Consider the following 15,216-nt stretch of genomic DNA (forward strand, 5'->3'; position numbering starts at 1 on the left):
TCTTAGGAGCATGACTTGCCTCCTTTTAGGGAACAGTGAGTAAAAGGCCTGTTACCTCTGTTGATGCAGACCGGGAAATTCCTGTCTGAGCGTTTTACAAATCAACCATAATAGACCTTCTATAACCACTGAATAAAAAGGCTCTCCCCTGGAGGCCCTGGGTGGCTCAGTCAGTTGAGCATGCTACTCTTGATCCAAGGAACTTGAGTTTGAGCCCCACATGGCACTCCACGCTGGGTGTGGAGCCTACTGAAAAAAAAAAGAAAAGAAAGGGTCCTCCCCGTTGTGTCTCCTCTCCCACTTACGTTCCTAGAGGCCTGGAAAACCTTAGCTGAGTGGTGTCCTGTTGGATGAGATCAGAAGGAGGCCTGGAAGTCCCAGGGCTCAGCAGCCTCTTCCTGCCTTCTTGTTTGTTTTTAGCCACTCTGTTTTTATATTGCACAAAATTAATCTCTGTCATCCTAGTTTCTTTGGTTAAGTGTCTGAAAAGGGAAACACTGGGTTTGAGATTAGTGTGGACAGCACATTTTGATTTTGAGCTGAAAATGAAATACACTTAATTGCTTTGTGTTTACTTATTAATCAGTGGGCTTTGTTGTCCACCCACTTGTGAAAGTTGGATGAAAATAGGTTCTCTCCTGGTGGGAGTGTCTGAGTGAACAGCATTGGTTTTGTAAAGAGGTGGAGAGCTCAGTAAAATCATAATCCTCCTTTTTCTCTGTGCTGTTTCACTCCCACATAATGGGGAGATGGTACCAGGTGAGAGAATTGTGGCAAAATTCCTTTAGAGCATTTTCTTTCTAGGCTGAGCTTTCTTTCTAGGCTGGAGATTGATTTGTTTGAGAGGCTTTTTGTCTGGGATGACGTTGTTAGATTCAATTTCATGGGAGCCTACATAGCCTCACTGTGCAAAAATTCTGGAGCCAGATGCCTGGTTCATGTCACACTTCTGCACCCTTGCTGGCCAAAGCTGGAGGCAGATGATTGGGCCACTATGCCTTCGTTTCCTCATGATGTAAGTGGGCCAGATCTTAGTACCTGCCTCACAGGGTTGTTGTAAGGATCAGAGGAGTTAATGCATGTAAAGAGCTTAGAACAGGGCCTGACACCTGGTAAATTCACAATCCGTGGTATTAAGTAGCTTCGGGACATAATTATCACACATAGTCTGATTTGGGGCCTTGCTTTCCATACAGGTAAGTGTTACATTCTTACCAACAACCATTTTATGCTTCAAAGTCTCAGGGAAAACCATTAATCAGAAAGAGTTTACCGTCTTGAATATTTTCCTTGAAGCAAACCTACATTTTCTTTTTTGACTCTAAGGTCGAATGTCCTTTCCTGCCTTCTGAATGCTAGTATCACTTGTGGTTTGCACCATGACCTTGGCAATTGGTCATGTTTGGCCTTGTGACATTTTTATTGTTGTATAGGATTGTTCTTTATTTCTTACCTAGTTTTTATGTTTTTCTGCTCCTCATGGTGAGATTATGAGCTCCCTAAGGTGTCATGAATCTTGAAGGGAAATGTCACATGGTGTAAAGCTTGAGTCAGACTGGCTGGGGTTCAAATCTGGTCCCCACTAACACTAGCAAGGTGTTAACTTACCTGATCCTGTTTTCCAGCCCTTATCTTCAGAGGTATAATGAAGATTAGAGATAATATAGGAAAAGCCCTTGGCTGTGGTCTGTCTCCAGCCCTTAGTCTTGAGTTGGCAGGCCCTTGATAAATGTGAGTAGATTGATCTATTTGGGATGCAGACTTGTAGCCAGTGTTTTGCCAGAGAGTGACAGCCTGGCCTCAGCATGCGGTGTGCTGTGTGCTATGTGGCTGCATGATTAAGCACCTATATAGGAGACACTAGTGTGGAGACAGCTATGCTTTCTTGCACTCAGGGGCTTAGAGTCTCAAGGGGGCAGGCCATTTGAGGCTTCTGAAGGTAAGAGCTATAGCAGTACCCTGCAGCTTTGTGGATAGTGGCCCACTGGGTTTGTGGCTGCCATCTTTCCTCTTATGTAATTCATTACAGCTGCCAGCACCTCCCAGCATGCACACTTGTGTGCCTGGTAAGTGGCCTGTTACTGCCTTTGCTGGCTTCTTAACACAAGTTTCTTGTCTCGGAGGTAATGCCATCAGAAACAGGCCACAAAGAGAATCTGAAGCTGAATCTTTAACAGTCGTCATAAAACTTTGAAAAACACTAGATCAACAGCAAGAATGGACATTTTTCCTCCAGCTCCATGGTCAGAAGAAGGCTCAGTGAGGTTGTGGGACTGTAACAACTTCCCTGCCCCCAATTACTGAAAATGCTTAATGAAACAATAATCATCAAATTATTTATTCCTTTTTTTCAATCCAGCATCCCTGGATATGAATGGGAACCCTTCTCAAACAGGACTGGAGAGGTTGAGCTGGTCATTTTCTACCTTAAGTTCAAGATAAACCTTGATCCTAGGCACTTTGTTCCAGAAGACCCTACAAGTATTTCTGCTACAACACTGTATGTGTTATCCGCAAAATCACACACCTCTAATGTCATACGAGGGCTTGTGGGAGAAACAGAGCTGGGGCAGTAGAGTGCAACTTTATGGCTAGAGTGTGACAATAGCAGTCACTGGGGCCTGGGAATATGCCGTGGACAGCCAAGGCAAGCAGCGCAGTACAGTGCTAAAAATGTACAGAGTGTGTTCTGGAGCAAAGCTGGCAGTGCTGAGGCCGCGCGGGTGGCAGTGGGGCTCTGAGCCCGTGGGGCTGCCAGTAAGGCGTGTGTGCAGCTGGCACTGTGGGGGAGGGGGACCTCACTGTAGCTACTTGCGTTTCCCCCCAACATTTTATTATAGAAATTTTCAAAACTACTGAAATGTTGAAGAAATTTATAGTGAACATCCATGTATCTATCACCTTGATTCCCTACAGCCACTCAATTTTAATTTTTAAAAAGTATAATTGAAGGGCATCTGGGTGGCTCAGTGGGTTAAGCGTCCTACTCTTCATTTCAGCTCAGGTCATGACCTCAGGGTCATGAGATTGAGCCCCACATCAGCCTCTGTGCTGGGCATGGAGCCTGCTTAAGATTCTCTCTTTTTTTTTTCTCTCTCTCCCTCTGCCCCTCCCATCCCTGTTCTCCTGTGCTCGTGTATGCACTCTCTCTCTTAAAAAAACGTGTGTGTGTGTGTGTGTGTGTGTGTGTGTGGAACACACACATATCTGGAAGAGTCTTTTGTTTTCTTGCTGAAAATTATAAATCTACCTTTGCTGTTCCAGTTCCTTTGCCTTAGAGAAATCACATTTGAACTGAGGGTTCTCATGTTTTCCTGATACCATTCCCTTATGTACCAATTGTATATGAGCCATCTTGCATTACGGAAATGGACATCGTGGTAGCAGAGCAAACTGCTGCTCAAGTGTGTAGTGTGTGTGTGGCTGTCTCTGCCTACTTCTCTCCTGCCCCATTTATCATATTGAAACCAGTGGAGCAAAGAGAGCAGGATGCTCATGTACCTTTTACCCCAGACCCAGTGATTCAATGGTGTCTTCACCATGTAGATGGTGGTAAACATGTGAAACCTTATTTACCTATACATTCCCACCTTCCTGTGCAACAGTGATGTTCATGAATATCAAAGTTTTGGGAACTTCTTTAAAAAAGTACTTTAGGGTGATCCCTGGGTGGCTCAGCGGTTTAGCGCCTGCCTTTGGCCCAGGTGCGCGATCCTGGAGTCCCGGATCGAGTCCCGCGTCAGGCTCCCAGTATGGAGCCTGCTTCTCCCTCTCCCTCTCCCTCTCCCTCTGCCTGTGTCTCTGCCTCTCCCTCTCTCTCTCTCTCTCTCTCTCTCTCTCTCCCTATCATAAATAAATAAATAAATCTTTAAAAAAAAGTAGAGGGGCAGCCCCAGTGGCACAGCGGTTTAGTGCCGCCTGCAGCCCAGGGCGTGATCCTGGAGACGGGGGATCGAGTCCCGCGTCCGGCTCCCTGCATGGAGCCCGCTTCTCCCTTTGCCTGTCTCTCTCTCTCTCTCTCTCTCTTTGAATGAATAAATAAATAAATCTTTAAAAAAAAAAGTATAGGTTACTGATGAGTAGTATTTAATCTTTAAATGAATGGAAGTATTTGGAATGGCAAATCATTAACTTTTATAAAGAGAGAAAAGGCTGGTAAGTGTGGGTCTGGTCGGGGCTTAGGGAGGACTTCCATAGTCATTTGGTCCTTTCTTGTCCGTTTCTTAGAAGTAAAGAGTAATTTGAGACCTGGTTGCTAAAATGGCCATCCAGGAACCAACAGCAGACAAGGTTAGCTACCATAAGTGGAAGACAGATAAGGGGGATTATATGGTACCATGGCTTTTCAGTTTTCAGCTGTTTTCTTGTTTCATCCTCACAACTTGCAGCTCTAGAGGAGGAAATGGGATGTTGTTCAGCTCACACAAGGTGGCTCAGGGAACAGGGAGAGTTTGGGGGCTTTTTTGAGAAGAAGGGATCTCTACAAAGTTATCACATATCACATCTCTACAGAAGACCATTGCCTTCTTTCTCTGTGGAATTGGTGGCACTGTTTCTCAGACCTTGTGACTGGCTTCACATACCCTCCAGCAGTCCCGCTGCCCAGAGCTCCTCACAGAGGCTCTGAGGTGAGTCAGTCCAGGGGTCTGTAACTGTGAGGAGTGAGAACATGTCACCTTGATGCCCTCTCTCTTTCCCCAGATCGGGCCCAGCACAGGCAGCGTCAGTGCAAACTTCCCCCACCCCGCCTTCCACCCATGTGTGTCAACCCTGCCCCTGGAGGGACCATCTCTCGAGGTAAGGGAGGAGCCTTTGCCTCCAGCATCAGCTTGGTCCAGGGTTTGTGGGGAGGCGGGTGGCAGTGGGAGCCCGGGTGCCAGGGTCATGGTCCTCTGGAAAGCAAGTGAGGAGGAGTGGGGCTAGTGGAGCTGTTGGAACCCTCAGGGAGAGATCATTTGGAAAGGTCTGGGTTATTTTATGGTCCTTGGCCACCTGGCTTAGACCCTGTGGTCTCTTGTGTGACCAGGCATAAAACCCAGGCTCAGTCTGGGTGTTCAGCCCTTGTGTGAAGAATCTGCAGGGCTTGGATCTTTTAGGCAGTCCCTGGCTCACGTCATTCAGAAAGCACAGGCACTTGTGGCAGGGCCAGAACAGAGAGCCCTAACCAGGCCCAGTGTCCTCCATCTTGGAGGCTATGGGGATGCCAGGCAGATCTCCTCCTCATCTCCTCCCAGCTCCTCAAAGCACTTTACTGACATTAAAATCTGTTTCTTAGTCCATTCGGCAGGGTAGGTTCTCCTGATTAGGGAGGATGTCAGAGCACCCAGACAGGCAACAGCTCACCTCAGGTGCACTGGTACCCAGGGATGGGGCCGGTAGTGGGACCTGGGAAGCGTCTCTGCCTGTGAGTGTCTCCTCTCCTCCCTCAGACTTAGATCTTCTCCAGCTCTGCTAAGACCAGTGCTCCTGGTGCACTCCTTGCTTATCCTGACAGCTGCCCCTCTCTGCCCCTTGGCTGCTTGTTCACACCCCGACGCCAGTTGCCTGGAGGAAGAAAACTATTTTAGGTCATAGAGTCTCTGCCTTGTGTGGAGATAGCATTTCCACTTTAGGTTCTGTCTGTAAAGTGCTTTGAAGGTCAAGAGCTCAGGAAGGGTCGGGGAGCATGGAGCACCTCAGTTTCTGCAGCCCATGAGGTTGCCCTGTTCCCCTGGAGTTTCCACATGCGATGCCCTCCTGCTGCAGTGGCCCTGACTCCATATAGCAGCATAGACAGAAATACTTCCCTCTGACTATTTGACTTAGGTGTTAAAGAAATGCCACCCCCCTACCGTTGCCAAAACAAGAGTTGATTGCCCTTTTTTTTTTCTTTCTTAAAATGCCCTGTAACTCGAAAAGGCTGAACGTTAACATTTCCAACATGGCAGGTGAGTGGCTCTGAGAGTGTCAGATGTGCTTTGGCTAAGCTTAAAGATGGTTAGGTGGGATGAACCAGGCAGCACGGCTAGGCAGTGCCTCCTTGAGCACAGGCAGAGGAGAAGGCTGCTGTACGTGGGGGGCAGGTGCTCCTGGTGGAGAACAGTCCCTGTACTGTCTTCCCCGGAGGTGCACAGCCGCCCCTGAGCCTGATTGTCTCCTCATAGCTGCGCCTCCAGAAAGCATCCATGGGTGTATGCATCTTTGCCTCCTCTCTCTCTTTCTGTCTCAACCTAAAAAAGGTTCTTGCCTCCATTTCTTCATCCCAGAAGCAACAGACTTTTTAGTCTACACATGACTGTTGGGCCTTTCTGCCATGCTTTCTGATTCCCTACTGGCTTCACTGGTGCCTCTGCCTTTAGAAGGAAGTGTGTGGCAGAAACAGTTTCTGCTGTTCAGACAGGAAAACGGTGCTTAGAAAATGGTGGCCACTTGAATAGGTTACAGTGCCCATCAGAGTCAGATTTGGAATTGGAAAAAACTTACCTTCTTTACCAGTGTACTCTCACTGTGCTGCCAACCTCTTACCAAGGCCTCCTTGGTAAAGGGTGAAGAAATTGAGAGCCTGTTTTGTCAATCTTTCCCACCTACTCTGATTTAAGACGTAGAGCATTGGAAAGCAACATGGGATAACACCCCTTCTGGCAGTATCCGGGGGCCACAGGACTAGTGCTTCCTGTCATTCCCTCATATAGATGTGTCCCCTCTTCTTGGTATGGTGGTTTACTTACAAGGACCCTGTGGCTTTACATATGTGGACAGAAAAGCCATGAGGATGGGTAGGACGGTCAGGGTGGCCATCTGACTCCTATAGCTCCCTTCACCTTTCTTGTTGCCAGCCAAGTGGATCGTTTCTTGCCACTTTGGCCATCCATAAAATATAACTGTGGTTGAGTACATTGACAGAATGTCAACTGAGATGCTCCTTCTCCCCGCCCCCCCAGAAGTTCTCCGGTCTGCCCAAAGTCTGGACTGTCTTAGACATCCTCTTGCTTTTTCCTGAGGCCTCTAAAGATTAGAGTCCTAAAACATCCTCCTGTGTATTCTGCAGGTCCTTTGCACGTTAATTCCACACTACAAGATGTTGTTTAGCACATTTAGCACCAGATGTCATGCTTGATTCAGAAATGAATGGAGAGATCCCTGAGCCAGTAACAATTTCTTTTTTTTTCAAAAGTTTCTTTGTTCTCACAGGCAAAAGAGTCAACTTTCTCCCTCCAAAAAATGGAGAGTGGAGGAGAAGTCTTTAATGTTGGTGGAAAGGAAGAGGGCATACCTGAGCCCTTCTACCTTTCTTCAAAATTCTTTAAGGCTGGGGTCGTCAAACTTTAAGGGTCAGAAAATATTTATTCTAGGCTTAGTGGGCCATGTGGTTTCTTTTGCAGCTCCTTAACTCACATTATAGTGTGAAAGCAGTAATAGATAATACATAAACAATGAACATGGCTATATTCCAATAAAACTTCATTGATAAAAACAGGCAGTAGGTGGATTTAGTCTGTGGGCTATAGTTTGGCAACCCCTGCTCTAGACCAATGGGGAGAAGATCACAAAACCGGAAGGTTTTTAAGACCTGGTGTAAGAGTTGCCCTCACTTTATAAAAGGCAGTGAGGTTTGTGGAAGTGAAATATTTGCTTAAGGTGATACTAGCTGTTAGAGTCCATATGAAGTAAATGAAATAGGAAACGGGGTCAAGGAGCTCCCTGAGAACCAACTAGTTGGTTGGTATCACATGATGCTTTTTTTAAAACCTAAAATTTCAAATATCTATTCAAAATATGTTTTCTAAAATAGAGAAAATAGTATAGTGAACCCCAAGTACCTGTCACTCTGCTTGAATAGCTAACAGCTCTTGGGTAGTCTTGATTTGTATCTATCCCTCCACTTTGGCCCCTTTGGGAGCAGATCCAAGAAATCATAGCATTCCAGCCTTAGCCTGAGCACGTGGCTGTCAGAACAGAGTGCTGTACTGAGGGCTTGCTGAAGCGCCATGATGGACCCAGGCCCTGGTTGCCAAGGGGGTGGGGTCTTTCTGTCTAGGCTTTTGTCTCCTTCAGCCTTCAGACACCACTGTTTTCAAAATTTGGCCTCAGCCCCTAATGCCATTATCAGGCTTGGTAAGCTTCTAGATTCTTTTGAGGGAATTTGGGTTGCTAACAGTCCTTGAAAATTACCCTGAAGCTGGTGGATGCCTTGGCTTTTGGCAAATTAAAGGGACACTTGGCCAAAGTCAAAGCCATTATGTAATCATATTCTGCCCCAAGGGTCTTGCCATCCCAGCGTGGATGATTTGAATAGGGGTGTTGGATATGGATGGCGGTGTCCCCTTGTGAGGTTAGAACACTGACGCCAAGGTCACCTTTCCTTTTGCTTCTTTCCTGCTAAGAGCCTATTGAGAAGGGACTAGAGGAGTGGAAGTTGAAGCTGCCCCTTCCTGCCCTGGCTCTGTCTCTAAGGGACTTCTCCGGCTCTGTCCCCTGTTGTCTCAGACCTCAGTGGAGGCGCTTCTCTAATAGCACTCTGCAGAGCTGCCTTCCAGACATTCCCATTTTATCCTTCTTATAGCCACACCAAATGAGTAGAGCGAATGTGTCCTCAGTTTCCTAATTGATGAATTTGCCCAAGATTCACAGCTGCCAAGTGGCAGAGCTTGGACTAAGCCCAAGTATTAGGACTCATATCCCATGTTCTTGCCCTTAAGCCAGCAGTTCTCAGAATGTTGTCCCAGACCAGCAGTCTCATTATCATTTGGGAACTTGTTAAAAATGCAGATTCCTGGGCCCCCCTCCAGACCTAATGAGTAAGAAACTTGGGGGTGGCTCCTAGCAATGTTTTAACAAGCTCACCGGGAGTCATCAGTCAGATCTAGAATTATTAAACACACAAACAAAACCCTCCCTCCAGGCTTATTTCCAGCTGCGCTGCCAACCCCTAACCAAGCCCCTTGCTGTCACTGCCCCAACATGCAGACTCAGTGTGATTCCCAGCTGAGCCAAATCTCTGTTCAGTGCCATACGAGGCAGAAGGGGAACAAGGCAGAAGGGGAATGAGCCTGGCTAGAACCCAGACATAGTACTTTGGAAATAGAATACCATTTGGCTTTCAAACAAGTAAGGAACAGCAGCTCCAGACTCACACTGCTGGACCAGCTCAGTTCTTGGGCCCCTTATCCAAGTCTGGTATTTTTCACCTTTGACTCCAGCCCTGGAATTAAAAGTGGTCTGCTTATGTTCAGATCTTCCCTGTCCTGGATCTGGATTCTTCATCGGGTTTACACTGTAAGCCATTAAATGAGATGGGGGTGCCCTGGTTTAGCGGCCATCCTCCCTCTTGGGTCTGGAGGGTTACCAATTTGCCAGGGCACGTGAAAGGCTTTTATGAGCAATGGGTGGGACCTCGAGGGAACCCGGAGTTCATCTCCTTGGATGGACGTTGAGCTCAGGCCTGAACTTTCCCAGAGCCCCCTTCCGTCTTCCGCCCCCGATTCAGGCAACGAGTCTGTGGGTTGGGCTTTGGCGGGACAGTGACTTCAGCTGGGTGCCAGCCGCCCCAGGCTGCCCAGCAGGTGACAAGCGCAGAGCGAAAGGGGCCCCCAGCTGAGTGAGACGAGCGCCCGGCTCGGCCCGCCTCGGTGGCCCCGCCCCGGACCTCCCGGCCGCCAGGGGGCGCGCGGGCCGCTGCTGCCGCCCTCCCGCCCCGTCCCTGCCCGGCTCCGGGCCCGCGGGGGCCGGCGGGAGCGCGATGGCGGCCGCCAGGAGGCTCATGGCGCTGGCTGCCGGCGTCTCTCCGCGCCTTCGACCGCCGGGCCCCCGCGCCGCCGGGCGACAGGGACGCTCGCGCGGCTTCTCGTCAGGCTGCGCCCACCCCGATCACACGAAGGACGCGGCCGAGGCGGAGGCAGGGGTGGCCCCTGGCGGCCCCGGGGACGGCGACGGAAGCATGGTGAACGGTGAGGGCCGGGGCGCGGGCCGGGGGCGGGCCTGGCGGGCCGCGGCGCTGCCCTCGTGAGGCTCGGGGCGGCACAGGCCCAAGTGGACCGCGGCCGCGGACTTTCGGGGCCCGGAGCGCCCGCACCAGGCAAGAGTAGGTGAGAGGCGCGGGACGTGGGCGTGCGGGAGACAGGGAGACCCCACCTCCCGCCCGAATGGGGTCGTTAGAGATCGGGGTAAGCACACCCTCCCCAGGGCCGCTTGGCACTTCGTCTTTGAGGTGGCCGCGGAGTCCCAGCGTTGGGTCTCCCGAGTAGCGCAGGGAATGACACCGGTGAGCGCGTCCCTGCCTACACGATGGACATAGACTAACCTTCTGCCCTGTAGAGCTGGAGGGGGACCAGTGCACATCTCTTGTTGTGCCTGGGGGCTCTGGTGGCCTCCTTAAGTTTGGGTCCCTTTGTGGGAACCCCTTTGAGTCTTTTTTTTATTTTTTATTTTTATTTATTTATGATAGTCACAGAGGGAGAGAGAGAGGCAGAGACACAGGCAGAGGAAGAAACAGGCTCCATGCACCGGGAGCCTGACGTGGGATTCGATCCCGGGTCTCCAGGATCGCGCCCCCGGGCCAAAGGCAGGCGCCAAACCGCTGCGCCACCCAGGGATCCCAACCCCTTTGAGTCTTAACTGCTTGAATCTGAGTTGCTTTATGAGTTCTTTAGAGGGAGCCAGAGTCTGGGAGAAGCCTCCCTCTTAGCCAGTTGACACCGTCATCTGCACCAAGGAAAACGGTCTCAATCCAGGATTAGGGTTACATCAGCTCCTGGAGGAGCTTTGTCCAAATACAGAGGCTTCCCCAACATCACCACCATTCTTAGGGGCCCCATGAGGATCAGGATGGCCTTTGGTGAAAAACCTCCCTGGCTGATTTATGACTAATGGGTACAGGTGTACAAAGTTTTGGTTTTTGGAACTGGTTTGAAACCAGATATAACACCAGAGGCTGTGGGTGCAGAATGAAAAGGCTTCCCATCTCCTCTGCCAGTGTCTGACCCTGCATCTCTTGAAGGGCCGCTTTGGTGCTTTGGGGCCCTTACTTCTGTTTTTAGCTGGTCCCAGCCTTCTTCCCGGCCTGGCTGAGCCTTGTGTCTGGCATAAGCTGCCTCTAGTTGGACATCTCACCCATTTATACTTTGGGATTGATCCAAAGTACAAGTCAAAAAAAGTGAGGTACTTCTGGTGTCTAATGCATCCTGCCTCCACTTGACTCCAGTGAACTTGGGGGAGTGATAGCTTATGTCTGTCTCAGCTGTGGAGATCCCCGATCAATGTCCCTATGTATGATCTGGCTCCAAGAGGCCTTTTGCAGGATGCTGAGGTGCAGTTGAGGGCTAGGGCCTGGTATTCAGACTTTGGGACCAACCCTCCCTTTTGTGTCTTTCATTATATGAGGGGCCTTGCATTGTCTCAATTTCTGGTTTGTGTGTGTGGTGGAGTTTTGTTTGTTTTTTGTTTTTCCTTTTGTTCGGTACCTTCTTTCAGACCTCAGACACGGGAGTTTGTTGCCATCTAGGCTTTTGTAGCTGATGTATTAAATCAGGAGCTTATGGGGAGGAGGTTGCTGGCTGTTTTCCTCTGTGGTGTGTGGCTCACTGGTCCTTCTTCAGGAAATGGTTGTGCAAGTGGGTCTGGTTGTGCACGTTTACTATCCCCTGTAGACCCTGAAGCTGTGCCTCTCTCCTTTTCCAAGATGCTCCTGGGTGGTGTGGGGTCATGAGCCAACATCCTCAGTATCCAGCCCAGGGTTGTCCTGATACACACCCCATGGAGTTTTTAAAAGAAAAAGAGCAACTATAATGCTTTTGTTCTTATTTTCTTAGCTTCTAGGGACCTATTAAAAGAGTTCCCACAGCCCAAAAACCTTCTCAACAGTGTAATTGGAAGAGCCCTCGGCATCTCACATGCAAAAGACAAACTGGTCTACGTGCACACAAATGGACCGAAGAAAAAGGTAACTCACTGGTGGCTGGGAGACATGTTGGTGTGACTTTCAGGAAAGAAGCTGGCTGCCTTTTTCTCCCTCAGATTTCTTTGTCAGGGAGGCTATAGAGTGGGTTTTGTGAATTGAGAATGGTCAGCAGAGAATCTCAGTGCAAAGCTAGGTCTGAAAAAGAGCCTGATTTAGAGAAAGGGAGCACAGAAGAGATGAGGTGAGGAGGTGCCATCTTGGGTATGACAGGCCTCTGCGCTGACCCCTGGTTCTGGTCCCAGTTGATCACTGGGACTGCAGAGGGTCAGAATTGATACAGATTCCTGTTCCCAGAGTCTCATAGGTCCTGGGACCCACAGAAGCATGCAGGCAAACCATTCTGAATGAAGATTTTTAACAATAAAGATGGGTCCCACCTTGCCTTCTGGCTAGAACATGGCACTTTGAAGAAGCAAAACAACTTGAGGTGGGATGAATGGCTTGAGGATGGGAAGGTTGGAGCCTCATGGGGGTTAGCCATGGGCGTGGGGTGCTGCCTGCACTGGGCTCTGCTGCCGTCAGGCCCATAGCTGCACTGTTCATCCTCTTGTGTGATTTGCAGCAACTCTGCGGTCTGGAAAGGCGCGGGTCCTGATTCTCTCTTCTCTTCCCCAGAAAGTCACCCTCCACATAAAGTGGCCCAAGAGCGTGGAGGTAGAAGGCTATGGCAGCAAGAAGATCGACGCTGAGCGGCAGGCTGCGGCTGCAGCCTGCCAGCTGTTCAAGGTGACCCTTCCCTTGAGAAAGCCAGGCCAACCTCTGTCTGGGAAAGTCCTGGCCCCGGGCTCTGATGGACTTTCTGGTACCAAGTGCCTCTAGGTGGAGGTTCACAGGTGTTTTACTCACCTGGCTTTCTCACCTTGTGTTTTTTCTCTGATTATGCAGCCAATGAAGGAATACCTGGGTGTTTGGGTTTGGATTGTTTTTTTGCCACTGTAGTCACCTGCCTCTTGTGGTTTCAGAAGACATGGAGGAGAGCTCTTTATGAAAAACACTCCCTTCGTACGGCACCATGGATATACTTCCATTTGGTTTCTATTTTTCTTTTCCCATTACCTCCCGTGGGTTTTCCCTGCAGCCACACAGTTGTCTCTTACTTGGGATACAAGCAGTCGTTGCTTCTGTCACTTTCCAGTGGTTGGGCATGGGCTGCTTTCAGGTTCTTGGTTACCCAGTATTTAGCCCTTCAGTGTTGCTCACCAGTGTTCTGTCCATCCCTCTTTGCCAACCTTGAATCTTGCTTGGGCTCCCCAGTGTTCACTTCTCCAGTGGGGACAAAGCTGGGGGCCCAGTATTCCTTCAGATTCTCTTCCACTGAATCCCCAGGCCTTCACTGTCCCCACCTCTTCCCTGCGTTTGAGGAGGAAGGGCCCTCTTCCTAGCCTGGGCCCCACATCACCCTTCTCTGGTCTCTATCCCCTTTCTGTGTCTCTTCTCTGTCTCCTCTCCCACCCTTTACTTTCCAGATCCCTCCTCTTCTGAGTCTTTTCTATGGGCTTTGTACATGCTTTAGTATCCTGATCCTTCCTCTTTGCCAGAGAGGACACAGCCCTCTCTGCTTGTTGTGTCCCTTATCCTGCTTGCTGGTTGCTTTATCCCCACAGTGCCTAATGGATAGCAGTGGTCACTGGGTGATTATTGAATGACTGGAACAACACTTTGGCTGGCCAGCCTTTCTGAGCCTCGCTTTACCCAAATGTTTCGAGCCCCTCTCCTCAACCCCTGGATTACACCCCCCTCTCCTCCTGTCAGGGTCACCACAGGCTCTTCTTCCTCTCCCACCCTCTTATAACATCTGTGTGTGCTCTATCCCCTTTTCCCTGGGGAAATCTTATCTTTTACTAGTTTAGCCACCCTCTCTGCTGAATTTCTCAGAAATCTGCATCTTTCAGAGCAGCTCTACCTCTGGGAATCTCAATGGGGATGGAGGTGGATTTTGACCCCCATGGATGTTTGGTTAACATCTGGAGACGTTTTTGTTGGCCACAGCTGAAGGAATGCTACTGCCCTAATGCCAGGGATGCTTCTAAATGCCGTACAATGCCCTGGCCAGCCCCCCGGAACAAAGAATTAGCTGACATTCAAATGTCAGTAGTACCGAGGGTGACAGATTCTTCTCTGGATGTTCATAGGTAGCCTGTGTGCAACGAGTTTGTGGTCATGTTCCTCCCTGGCCCTTCTTCTGTTCCTATCTATGCTCTGCTCATAGCCTCTTTTTGATTTATATGTTTGTTGAATTGTGATGTTACACAAAATGTAAATTTTATTATCTTCACCATCTTTCAGTGAATAGTTGACTAGTATTAAGCATAGTGTTAGGCACTGTGCAGCCAGTCTCCAGAACTTCTTCACCTCGCAAAACTGAAACTCCATACTCATTAAACAACAAATCTCCATTCCCATTTCCCTTCCCATCGGCCCCTGGCAGCCACCATTCTACTGCCTGTTTCTCAGAGAAACAGACTCCTCTGGAGTCTCTGACTCCTCTAGAGACTTCATATCCTCATCTAAGTGGAATCCTACAGTATTTGTCTCTTTGTCACTGGCTTATTGTACTTAGCACAGTGTCCTCAAGGTCCATTCATGTAGCTTATGCCAGAATTCCCCTCCTTCTTAAAGCTGAGTAATACTCTGTTGTATGGATGTGCCACTTTTTTTGTATTCATTCATGCATTGATGGGCACTTTGGTTGTTTCCATTTTTTGGCTCTTGTGAATAATACTATAAACATGAGTGTACAAATAATCTCTAGGGGACACTGTTCAATTCCCAGAAGTGGAATTGCTGGATTGTATGGTTGATCTTTCCTTAATTTTTTTAATGAAGTTGCCATATTTTCCACGGTGGCTGTAATGTTTTACATTCCCACCAGCGGGGCATGAGGGTTCCAATTTCTCTGCATCTGTACCAACACTTTTTGGTAGCTGTCTTAATCGTGCGAAGTGGGGTCTCTTGGTTTTGATTGGCATTTCCCTAATGAGTACGGAGGTTGAAGATCTTTTCTCTTTTTTTTTTTAAGGTAAGTTTTTAAGTTTGTGTTAACTGCACAGTCTTTTTTCAGTATGTAAAATATTGTATCCTAATTGTAGATCTTATACAGATTAGCTTCAGGACAGACTGAAGGAAAAGACCGTGTTTGCTTTTCACATCCCCAATTGTTGTTCCTGACTGTCAGAGGAAAATAGTCCTGTCAACTCTTCACAGCTCCCAAAAGCACATTCTCTCAGGTCCTTCATCTTCCCCTTGGGAAAGAAGAAAGAAAGGACACAGCTACAGATTAT

At 48.9% G+C, this 15,216-nt stretch overlaps 1 protein-coding gene across 6 annotated transcripts in view; it reads left to right on the forward strand.

Annotated features, from left to right (window-relative positions):
• Positions 1–15,216, forward strand: part of DHX30 (DExH-box helicase 30) — a 29,476-nt gene that overhangs the window by 5,162 nt on the left and 9,098 nt on the right. For 3 of the 6 annotated variants that reach the window (XM_041761909.1, XM_041761911.1, XM_041761910.1), the window contains exons 4-6: positions 4,702–4,797; positions 11,787–11,917; positions 12,551–12,661. In XM_041761909.1, the coding sequence (XP_041617843.1) occupies positions 4,702–4,797; positions 11,787–11,917; positions 12,551–12,661 (338 nt within the window). Of the gene's footprint in view, positions 1–4,701; positions 4,798–5,898; positions 5,928–9,493; positions 9,927–11,786; positions 11,918–12,550; positions 12,662–15,216 lie in introns of those variants that run through there. The other 3 variants (XM_041761913.1, XM_041761908.1, XM_041761912.1) reach the window with 3 other exon arrangements.

This window comes from Vulpes lagopus, chromosome 7 (assembly GCF_018345385.1).
Source record: "Vulpes lagopus strain Blue_001 chromosome 7, ASM1834538v1, whole genome shotgun sequence".
Lineage (NCBI taxonomy): Eukaryota > Metazoa > Chordata > Mammalia > Carnivora > Canidae > Vulpes > Vulpes lagopus.